An 11,520-nucleotide genomic window follows, 5' to 3' on the forward strand; every position below is an offset into this window, starting at 1 on the left:
ACAGGCAGACAGGCAGGCAGGCAGGCAGGCAGGCAGGCAGACAGCCTCTTCTCCAGAGCTACCCGTCACTTTTCACGCATTATATAATTTATTTGTAAAATCACAATAACTTAAAATATGAATTACTTAAGACCAGTCCTATACACAATGTACTGTGCTGTGCTATAGTGAAGAAAAGCGTTAACCATCCTCCGCGCTTCCTGTGCAGGTGGCTTTGTTCAAACCATTTCTAAATTATTAAATTGAACTATTTAAACTCCTGATCAGATCATTTAAGCAGTTAATCATACCACTGTTAATCCTCCAGGGCTAGAGTTACAGATGTGTGCCCCTGGTCAAAATCTAGCTAGTCTATACAGCTCCCGTACTGTATCTCGTTTACTGCAAAAATAAAACGTATTTTTTCCCTTTTCATTTTTCTAAGGCTTTAGCTGCAGTGCACACGGTGCTGCGCCGCATCGCTTTGTCTCAACCCCGCCTCATGCCGCAAGACAGTAGCACTGCGAAGTATTGTCTAGGCTATCCAGGCTTTGTAGCAAAGCGAGGATTCCCCTTGCAAGCAGAAAGCTGGCTGGTTTCTCATCAATTCTATCGAGTGTGATGTGTCCCGCCGCACCCGCAGCATCTCCAAAAACCATTTTGACAGGATTTAAATAATGGATTTGAAGGGGAGGGGCTGCCGAGGTGGTGATTGGCCAGAAGGGGCTCCCTACGGCCCAAGCTTCGTAAACTGCAGATTCTTTTTTTTTTTTATCAGTGGGAAATCTAGCTCACAAGAGTTCTCCATCCCTGCAGCGCGCAAGAGAAGACTGAGGAGCTAAAACGCGTCTCCCTTCGAAAGGCAGTCATGGCGACAAGTGGAGGTAAGCAGCTGAAAAACATCGTTCTTTCTTAATATAGATGTATTTCACCTAAAACCAATAAATTAATTCATGTATCTATTTATGCATTCATTATTTCATTAATGAACCATTTCTTATATAATTCGTTTTTTAAATGATTTCTTCTTCTTCTTCCACTTTCTGTTTCTCAAAAAAAGAAAACTCTTCCTTTTAAACCCGTTGTAATTAACTGGAGAAATCGCCAGGTATGAAATGGAGCAAACCTCGCCCCAGCTTCAGTCTACAATGACCAGCCGGCTAATGCGGGTTTAACATCATCGGTGTGAACAATTCTGGACTAGATCTCATGTATACCTTATGCATAGGAGAAACTAGATAGATAGATGGATAGATAGATAGATAGATAGACAGATAGATAGATAGATAGATAGATGGATGGATAGATAGATAGATAGATAGATAGATAGATAGATAGATAGATAGATAGATAGATAGATAGATAGATAGATAGATAGATAGATCTATCTATCTATCTATCTATCTATCTATCTATCTATCTATCTATCTAATCGGATATGTTTGACTTTTTTAAATGTGTATTTTCTATTTGAGGTGAGTTTCTCAGTACCAGTAAAGAATATGTACTATTTTTTCCTTGCCGCAGCAGTTAAAGTTGATGCTGTTGACAGTTGTTTTTATGCAGGGAATGCGGTTGCCAGAACTACCCCCCTCCACCTCCTCCTCCCCCGCAGCCCCACCAACGCTCTGATATTATGAGTATCTGCAGTGGACCGCTTTCCCATTCTGACTGATTGCAATCAGGGAAGAAAAAACCTAGCGCGCTACAGAGCAGAGTGCAGCGCGAGGGGTCTTGCTGAGATCAGCTCTGCTCGATTAATCAGAGTTTTCGGACCTGTCAGTCACCGCACGCCTCGCGCAGCTTATTGTATCTCCCGCGGGATGAGCCTGCATTGCACCGCACACCACCGTCCGGACAGCGACCCGCTTACATCGCATCGACCCATTTCAACTGAACTGACTCGTTTTAATGATCATCGTTTTATCAAGTTCTCACCATCAAGACAGTGACGGAACCGGTTTAACACAAAAACCGTCATTAGATAAATACATAATAATACACAACTCAGTGCAAATACTGTACATGATTCAATACTGGTAAACAATACAGCGAACCCTTCCTTTGTAATTTAAGAAAGTGACTCGATTACGGATCTAGTATCACACACTATGTATGTATGTATGTATGTATGTATGTATGTATGTATGTATGTATGTATGTATGTATGTATGTATGTATGTATGTATGTATGTATGTATGTATGTATTTATTTGTGTAAATCTATATATGTAGGTAGGTTTATTGATTCGTCAATAATACGCATGCATGACAAAAGGAAGTGTCGATACAATTATTTGTTCCTTCTGCCGTCAGATTCTCTGATATGATACTCTAACTATGAGAACAGTTGCAATTGTAACAGACTTCTCTTCACTGTGAAGTCTTTATACGCAGCTAACGATGCTGGCGAACGACAGATCGGTGCAGAATTGGGTTGTCAGAATAAGGTTGCCTGTATAGATGTGCTGAGCGAGACGCCACGCCGATGCTGTTAACAGAACATATCCTGCCTCCGGGAGGAGATCGATGAAAAACTCCTGAGTGATTGGTGCCGGCGTGCTGTGAAAAGAGATCGCTTTGATGTATGATACATATGAATAATACACAACCTTTGCTTTCACCAAATACTCGTCGTCATCATCGACCACATGTGCTTGCTTAATTACGGGGTTCATTTTTAAATTTCAGTCTGCAACATACAGAACAGTCTGCAACCAGCTCTCGGTGCTCTGGTATGAGTGACAGACAACGAGAGGCCCCCTAGTGGTGGGTAATGGTAGGGCGGTATGGTAACCTCGCCTCTGAGATGACGTGTCTGTGTGACCCGGTCCACCTGAATGGGTCAGTGTCTCTCACTCTCTCAAGTTGCCTCTTGTCTCTCTTACAGAAGTGATAACTCACGACCAAAGCCAGTTTGAATATGGTGAGTTTGATCAACAGTAAGACCCTAACCCTAATTCTAACCCTAACCCTAACCCTAACCCTAACCCTAATTCTAACCCTAACTCTGTCCCTAAGGGAAGTCCAGTAGCTTTACTTTGGTTCCTTGATGCTTCTTACTGTTTCTTGACCAGTTCAGCTCTGCTGCTTATGCGTTTTAATGTTGATTTTTTTACGTTTATTTTATTTTATTTTATTTTACTTAAAAACAAAGTGACATTAATGGTAATGCATGCATGTTTTTTTCTCCAAAAATAAAAAAATCACTTTTTATGTTTGTCAAAAATTGAAAAAAACAAGCAAAATTCAGTCTCGTCTATTTGCCCTGAAATATGTTTTGTTTAGCTCTGCAGACTCACCGCAAGGGGCAGACTGCCTCTGTGAGACCGCTGTCTTACCTTGTGCCATAGAGACAGGGAGTAATCTGTACAGACGCGTGATGTCAGTCAGTCAATCAATCTTTAGTTAAATCGCCTCAAAGCACTTTACCGATCAAAACCAATAAAAACAAATACTATACAAAACAATTTAGAGAAAATACCCCTATGAATAAATCAAAGTAATCGTGCGTCTCGTCCTTTCTCAGACTACGATACGCTCAGGACCACCGGCGTGATTCTCGCCGTCATCATGTTTGTGGGCGGGATCCTTATTGCTCTGAGTAAGTATGAGGGCGGGTCCGTCTCCATTTGCTTCAGTAGATCTCTAATGATTTATACTTTCTGAGTAAATGCAGGACAGTATGTCTGCTTTGTTTCAAGTTTTAACACTTAACAAAAAAGTGCAGCTGTGAGACGAATAGAATGCGAGTAAAAAGATGGAATGTCACTTTCTCTCTTTGTTTCTTTCTTTTTTTCTTTCTTTCTTTCTTTCTTTCTTTTTCTTTCTTTCTTACAAAAAGTACTCCGGGTTTATTTTGCTTTTCATTTTTGTAATGTAAACGTTTATTTTATTACATTTTTTTTCTAACAGGTAAAAAAATGAAATGTAGGAAATCTTCAAAGTAAGAGCGCCTCCTTTCCTTTCTGCGCCTGCGCATGCCGAATGCATGGTCTCTTTGAGAATGATAACCGTGCGCGAGCCCTGCGATGCACTGTCCGCCCTGCTCACTACAGCACTACCCTTAGCCCTCCAGACTAACAAATCAGCGACCCCTGGTGGTGGAGCTGGGAATGGAGCACCAGCAGAGGAACAATAGACCGGCTTTTACACAGTGGGCAGATTGCTCACGTCATACATCTGCTATGTGGGCCTTTTGCCTGCAAGTTGCCCTTCGTGGAACATAAAGGCCAGTCAGTACATTGAGTCAATGGCATGCTGCTTGTCAACGATATTATCCCTTTAATACTCAATTCTAAACCCTATTGGACAAAAGGTATTTTTCAATATTGTTATTTTGTGCTTTTTAGCTGCTCTTAAGAGAGCTGCGCACACATTCCAATTGCATCTTGCAGCAAGTAAATCGACAGCTTTCTGTAGATAGTGTGCATCCCCTGAATTTGTTGCATGTAAAAAAAAGGACTTGAGAGAAGGGTACATAGAGAGCAGTTACACATTGTAATTATTAACAGGAAAATATGCAAAAAGCGAGTGCACGAACTGCAGCCTTGTGTGGACCTGTCTGATTACGTCATTGTGTTTTTTTTTCCTTTTTTTATTTGCATTGTGGCAAAAAGTCATTAGACCAAGCGTCATTCCTGAGGCGCGTCACTTGCTTCTCTGCTATAAAATGTATTTTCTGTTGCAGTGGCAGTCCAGTGGAAGACAGGCAGGCTGCAAAGACAGAAGGTGAGTCGTTGAGCTGAGAAAACAAACACGTGTGAATGTGGGCCGATGTATCATGTAAAGGGATCTTCACACAGGAGCAATAGTATATTCCCAGCAACCATTGCCTATCAAGTGTAAGCTGACTATTGTACAGTAAATCTTTGTATCCACTGTGTGACCTGTTTCTGTGCTTTCCCATTGCTTGTTTTCAGTTCCGCCTCAGACTGTATAGGCAAGGGGAGGAGAGGAGGAATGCCAGCCAGCCACTGGTGCACAAGAGACAGAGAGAGAGAGGCGATGGAGGGCTATGAAAAACCGAATCAGCGCAATGTTTTATAGGATCTTGATTGGACCTGCTCACAGGAGCACCTTCAAAGTGTTGACTTTCGAGAAAAATACTTTATTTGTGAGAGAATAAAATCAACATCTTCTGTGCAATATATATATATATATATATATATATATATATATATATATATATATATATATATATATATATATATATATATATATATATATAGTGTGTGTGTGTGTGTTTCAGCGATTGTAAAGAAGATTTGAACCTGGTTACTTTATAACACATCGTTTTTATACGCCGGCACCAGCCACCCAGTCAATAGCTTGTCTGTCGTTTGTAAACTTTTAGCACAGAATATCGGTGGGTCGAACTGCCTCGTGCACTTGCCAGCATCATCCTCTTTGCAATTTGTCCAAACAAAGCGTAGCTTTTTAGACCGGAAGCACCGCCTGGTTCTCTGAAACATGCCGGCTCCCGTGCATGACGGAAACACTTTCTGAAGGTACTGCTTAGTGCTGACATCAGATACTTAGAAGCGCTAAATAGCGCTGCTGCTAGTTATTAAGTTATACACCAGTAATATTGAAGTAGTATCACTCAAGGAGGGATTATCAAGGCTTTATAATCCGTTATTTTCCTTGTTATTAGCGAAAGCAATCTTTTCACTGACCCCATTTCATTGTGATGATTTTTTTTACACTTTATGCAGTAAGAAATCTCAAAAATAAAATGAAGTAAAAAAAGCAGGAAACCGTGTTGGTGTTTATAGTGCTAACACAATGGAGGAAATGGCTTTTAAAACATTGTTTATAGTGCTAACACAATGGAGGAAATGGCTTTTAAAACATTGTTTATAGTGCTAACACAATGGAGGAAATGGCTTTTAAAACATTGTTTATAGTGCTAACACAATGGAGGAAATGGCTTTTAAAACATTGTTTATAGTGCTAACACAATGGAGGAAATGGCTTTTAAAACATTGTTTATAGTGCTAACACAATGGAGGAAATGGCTTTTAAAACATTGTTTATAGTGCTAACACAATGGAGGAAATGGCTTTTAAAACATTGTTTATAGTGCTAACACAATGGAGGAAATGGCTTTTAAAACATTGTTTGGCAATCCTTTAGTGAACAAGTGCTAATCATGGGAAGCATGTCATCTTACTAGTTATGTTCTTGGCTGTTTGGTAGTGCAAAGATTATAGTAACTAAGTAGTCATTAAAACAGTACTTTTTGGTAAGGGTAGTAAAGGTCTCTCTGCTTGAGATATGCGTATGTGTATTGTGCAATGTATGCATGAAAACAATATGTAGTACTTAATGTATGATATGAATGCACTTCTTAACTATTTGGGGGGGGGGGATCTGAAATGCCTGGGGGTGCCTGAAATCAAACCTTTATGTGTGTGTGTGTGTGTGTATATATATATAGATAGATAGATAGATAGATAGATAGATAGATAGATATAGATAGATATATTCGACGGAGACTGCTTTTATATTAACACACGGTTCAATGATTATTTCTTTCTTCCTGTATATTAATTTTCTTTGTACCATGACATGAAAATAACAACAACTGCACAGCGATGCCACAGCAATGCTGCTACTGCATTGTATACTGTCTTTTTTTACTGTAACTGAACTGCATTTTAAAGCAGCGGTTTGGGTCTCACAGTTGAATGACAAGGTTTACAGACAGAGATGCACAGCACTCATTGGATGAAATCATTTCTTTTTTTGTTGTAAACTTTCTGTTTCAATGATGTTAATGGTCTGGTTTAATAAGCTTTTTCTCCAGTGCAAGATGTAAACCTTAACAATTAGGGTGTTAACTAAAGCAGAAGTGCTCTTTAAGAGGGTACTGAACTTGTACTGGCGTGAAAACGTAATAACCTGGACCGGGTGCTGTGTCTTCCCATTCGATGCGTCATGTCATGGAAACATGTTTAACACTTACTGAATAAAGTTCTACATCAGTACAAGACGAGCTGGAAAATGTGTTATTCATTTCTTTTTGTATTTTTATGTGACTGAACTGCTCCCCCCCCCCCCCCCCCCTCACCCCCAGAAGAGAAAGGGTGCTCCCTGGTCCAGTCCAGGGCAGGCTTGAAGCATGGAGGCTGAACTGCTCCCTCCTTCCCTTCCTCACCCCTTTAAGAGAAAGGGTGCTCCCTCATCCAGTCCAGGGCAGACTTGAGGCATGGAGCCTGAACTGCTCCCTCCTTCCCTTCCTCACCCCTTTAAGAGAAAGGGTGCTCCCTGGTCCAGTCCAGGGCAGACTTGAAGCATGGAGGCTGAACTGCTCCCTCCTTCCCTCCCTCACCCCCCTAAGAGAAAGGGCGCTTCCTTTTTATTTCCATGCCGGGAGGTTGCAGGCTAGATGACAATGGAACACCTGTTAGAGCTGCTGTGTTTTAAAAATGCATGACTAGTTAATCACTGGTACAAAAGGACATGGAGTGTTGGTCAGAGTCAGGGCTCAGAGAGAAGTGTGCTCCTACCTGACATCAACACGAACATGGAGTTCTGCACTGCACTGCTCGGTATGTAAGAGATCGATCGATCGATCTATCTGTCTGTCTGTCTATCTGTCTGTCTGTCTGTCTGTCTGTCTGTCTGTCTGTCTGTCTGTCTGTCTGTCTGTCTGTCTATCTGTCTGTCTGTCTGTCTGTCTATAGAACACTTTTGTGTAAAGGAGCATTTCCCATGTGGCATAATTATGAAATTCCTGACATATATTCTGTTATATATAAAAGCTGCATCTCTCTGTTTCAACTGTATTTTTCCTTATACAAGTTTACCATGGGATTGTTGTAGCTTTACTATGTCTTTCCATGGTTATACAATGCCTTTACCATATTTTATCCATGTTTATTAATATGCTTTACCATAGCTTTTTTGGTCTTTACAATGCTTACCTATGCTTTACCATGCTTACTATGGGGAAACTTTCATAAGGGTTAGTCAGGAAAGGCAGACTTCATTATACAGCTGAAAGCAGGTAACCAGATGGTATTGTACAGTAGGTGCTTCTGTAATATATAGACTAGTGCAGTGAATATTCCCTGCTCAATGCTCAGAGCTGTCGTATTGCAGCTTAACTGAAACCCAAGGGACGGAAATAGTACTGGAAGCATGGAAAGTCAGGCAGCTCTTGTGATACATTATTCATGGCCGGCCCTGTAGCTCGTGTAGGAAGCTACTGGATCGACAGCAAAAAACACTCAGGCTTCAGAGTCTGACAATCAGCTACTGAGTAGAGGGGTCTAGAATAGAGCCTGTAGAAACCTAGGGTTAGATTCTTAAAGCATTTAGAGTTAGGGTTAGGGTTAGGGTTAAAGTAAGCACCTTTTAAAAAAAAAAGAAATCCTAAAACAGCAAAAACGTGGATTTTGAAAATGTTCAAATAAATAACTCAGAAAGTTTAATTAAGAGCTCCTGCATCATCTCAGTAGAAATAACCTTTTTTCTTCACAATGAGCAAAGAAACTTATTGTGTTTAAATGTTACATCTTCTAGTAGTAATTCATTGAAGTATTTTTATTTAAGAGCAATATTCTTTCTCTGTCCTTAGTGATTACCGTCATGCTGCAAACCTCCTCCTGTAACTTCACATCCAGCAACACACAGTCCACACCGACACTCCTCAGCACGACTCCAGGAAGGGGAGACAGCGCCCCCAACAGCACACAAATGAGTAATGCAACAAGAGGTAGATACCGTTGCCTGATATGCGGAATACAAATGGACTTGCGTTTGTTCAGTGTATTTTTGAATCCACTACATGCTTTTGTCATGTTAGGTAAGCACGCTTTTGTTTTTAATGGGGTTTTACTGTGTTACACCAAGCTTTCACAGATTCTTTATGCTTCACCAAATGTACTTATTTTACCCTCCTGGTCAAAAGCAGACCCCGCCAGTACACTGTCAAATGGACAGCAGTGGCAGAGGCAGACACAGTGTTCATTGAAAATACCAGGTCACACAGTGGAAAGGATATCGCTATAGAGTCGGTTTGTCTTACTGGCTGAGTGCTACTGTGCTGCATGAAACACTGATTGGGTGAATGAGGGTGCAAGGGAAGCTGCTCAGATGGTTTTGTCATTAGCTTTGCTTGTAGAGAATGCTTTCTCATGCTTTCAGTACACTTTCTGCATAGGAAAGACAGAGTCAGAAAGATAATATGAATGCATTTTAATTCTGTTTTCATTTTAGGAAGACAATCTGAGCAGAACACAGCGTTTGAATACGGTAAATGCACATTTTTATTCCTTACATAAAATTACTTCAGTAATACGACTACAGTAACAGTACAGAACTTAAGGGTCCAAAATACTATACGATATACAGTCTTTTCATTTATAATACCTCTGTTTTACTAACCCTAAACCCTAACAGTTGCTTATAAGCATCCCAAAGAACTATTGCAAACTACTTCATCCCTTTATATTGGGGGTATTTCATTATATGTGGGCAGCGTGGTTTCCACTCACTGTCTCCCCCTGCTGTTGCAGACTATGTCACGCTGCGTCTCTGGGGTCTGGTGGCTGCGGGAGTGCTGGCTTTCTTAGGGATACTGATTCTTATAGGTACGTGACATCACCACTACTACTACTGCTAATAATAATAATAATAATAATAATAATAATAATAATAATAATAATAATAATAATAATAATAATAATAATAATAATAATAATAATAATAATAAACAACTGTTTCTTTATCACATTTTAGCCCACAAACCAAAATGTAGCCGTCACAGTAAAACGTTTATGTGAGTATTAAGAGTTACGTTTTACGTAAAACAAAATCTATAAAAATAGCTCAGATTTAACAATGAAATAATAAACCCTGTGTTTGCATTGCACAGAGTCCAGGAGTGGAACCCGACCCCGCGTGCTCAGCTGCTGTCAATGCGCAGATTGGATATGGATCACTGAGGTGAGTACAGTGCAGGGCCAGCAGGGAAAGCTGCATTCTGTGGATTTCTGGTGAGCTCTTGTAGTTTGTCATGTCACCACCGCCCCTTGATGGAATTACAGCCTTACAATGTATCATCCATCACTATTAAATACTCAAGCGTGCTGAATTTAGAAATTCTAAAAGCTATGTAATATATTCAATGACATGCGTTTCAACAAGGAGTCTTTTTCATTGTCTTTAAGAAGATGTTGAAGATTTTGGAGTCTCTGTAAGTCGCCTTGGATAAAGGCGTCTGCTAAATAAACAAATAATAATAATAACAATGAAAAAGCATTTCTAAAGCCTTCTAATGTAGCTAGAGTAGACGTCGCTGTTATGCTATCGTTGTTATCGCTTCTATTATAATGACAGCACCCTTTCCCTTACACAGGCCTGGCTGTCCAGAGGAAGGTGTCACTCTCCACTGAACCTCTGTCACACTCAATCAGACTCATTATCACTGCACTGGAACGGAATAGGGAATGTACTGTTAGTTTATTTATAATAATAATATCAATTAGACAACACAATGATGTTTCAGATCATTTTCATAAGGAAACACACAGCTCACATGTTAAAGTACAAAAATGTTATGTCTTTAAGACACTTGTATTTCATCTAAATGATTTCAACTGTCCGCCACTAGATGTCAGACTTTACTTCGGAAACAAAGAGATCTAGTCACACTCATTACCTCATGAGGTATTTAAAGATGTTTGTTTCAGGTCTGTTTTGATGGAATAAACTGTGTTTATATGAAATGAACACCACAACAGTCTAGAAGAGAACTGATATCAAACTTTATTCAAATCGATCATTGATTTAAACAGCTAAGAAGCTAAAGCTTTAGCTGACCCATTATGAGAAATACAGTGACTTTATTACAGGACCAAACTTGATAGGAAAACATGTTCGTGCTCTCTTCTTTCATAAGATCACAGCAGTCTTGTTTCTCCTAAACTACGGTATGCATACTGTAGTTTAGAATATGGATGTATCCTATATGTGTTAAACATCTCGGGACTGTATGGGGTTGTAAAGATGTGAGAAAATGTAGCGCTTGGTGTTTGAGATGTATTTAAAACTAAGAAGTTGCCTGACATTGTCCCATCGCTCGTGGCAACTACATCTACAAATTAAAAAAAAAAATGTCTTTGTACCTGACAGAAATAAAATCTTCACTGATTGCGCCCCTGTGTTCTCTGTGTAGATTTTGTAAGTGACAGGGAATGGCACACTTCTCAAACAAGACAACGTTATTGTATTTTCTGAACAATGAGATGCCCAATGACTCAGCTAGGAGTCGGCTACATTCAAACCTTCAAAGAAAACATCTTACTCACCACCCACAGGAATCATGCAGGCTTTCAGCTATGCCCCCCAAAGCACAGCATGCTTGGCATTGAACTGAATATCCTCTTTGTATGTCTAAATCGCATAGTTTATCAGAATCATGCATTTCAATGAGGACAAGTAGAGCCCCTCTTTCTTTACTGTGGACAGCTTTTCTCAGAACTGGTCACATTTAGCAAACTATAATCCCCAATTTGATTAAATAACAAC

The 11,520-nt window shown here is 39.9% G+C and overlaps 1 protein-coding gene across 1 annotated transcript; it reads left to right on the forward strand.

Moving 5' to 3' along the window:
- The first annotated feature begins 7,098 nt into the window (after positions 1-7,098).
- LOC117433759 (phospholemman-like) lies at positions 7,099-11,265 on the forward strand. Its single transcript, XM_034056163.3, has 7 exons — positions 7,099-7,535; positions 8,567-8,704; positions 9,208-9,243; positions 9,507-9,581; positions 9,730-9,769; positions 9,866-9,936; positions 10,349-11,265. The coding sequence occupies exons 1-6, from the start codon at positions 7,511-7,513 to the stop codon at positions 9,933-9,935; spliced, it is 384 nt and encodes a 127-aa protein (XP_033912054.1). The 5' UTR covers positions 7,099-7,510; the 3' UTR covers position 9,936; positions 10,349-11,265.
- The last annotated feature ends 255 nt before the right edge of the window (positions 11,266-11,520 follow it).

Source organism: Acipenser ruthenus, chromosome 41 (assembly GCF_902713425.1).
Source record: "Acipenser ruthenus chromosome 41, fAciRut3.2 maternal haplotype, whole genome shotgun sequence".
NCBI lineage: Eukaryota > Metazoa > Chordata > Actinopteri > Acipenseriformes > Acipenseridae > Acipenser > Acipenser ruthenus.

Excerpts from the sequence above, each read along its gene's own strand:
- LOC117433759 (XM_034056163.3), top strand. The coding sequence starts at position 7,511 with ATGGAGTTCTGCACTGCACTGCTCG. Across the intron at positions 7,536-8,566 it reads GTTCTGCACTGCACTGCTCG|TGATTACCGTCATGCTGCAA; the intron begins GTATGTAAGAGA and ends CTCTGTCCTTAG. Across the intron at positions 9,244-9,506 it reads GAACACAGCGTTTGAATACG|ACTATGTCACGCTGCGTCTC; the intron begins GTAAATGCACAT and ends CTGCTGTTGCAG.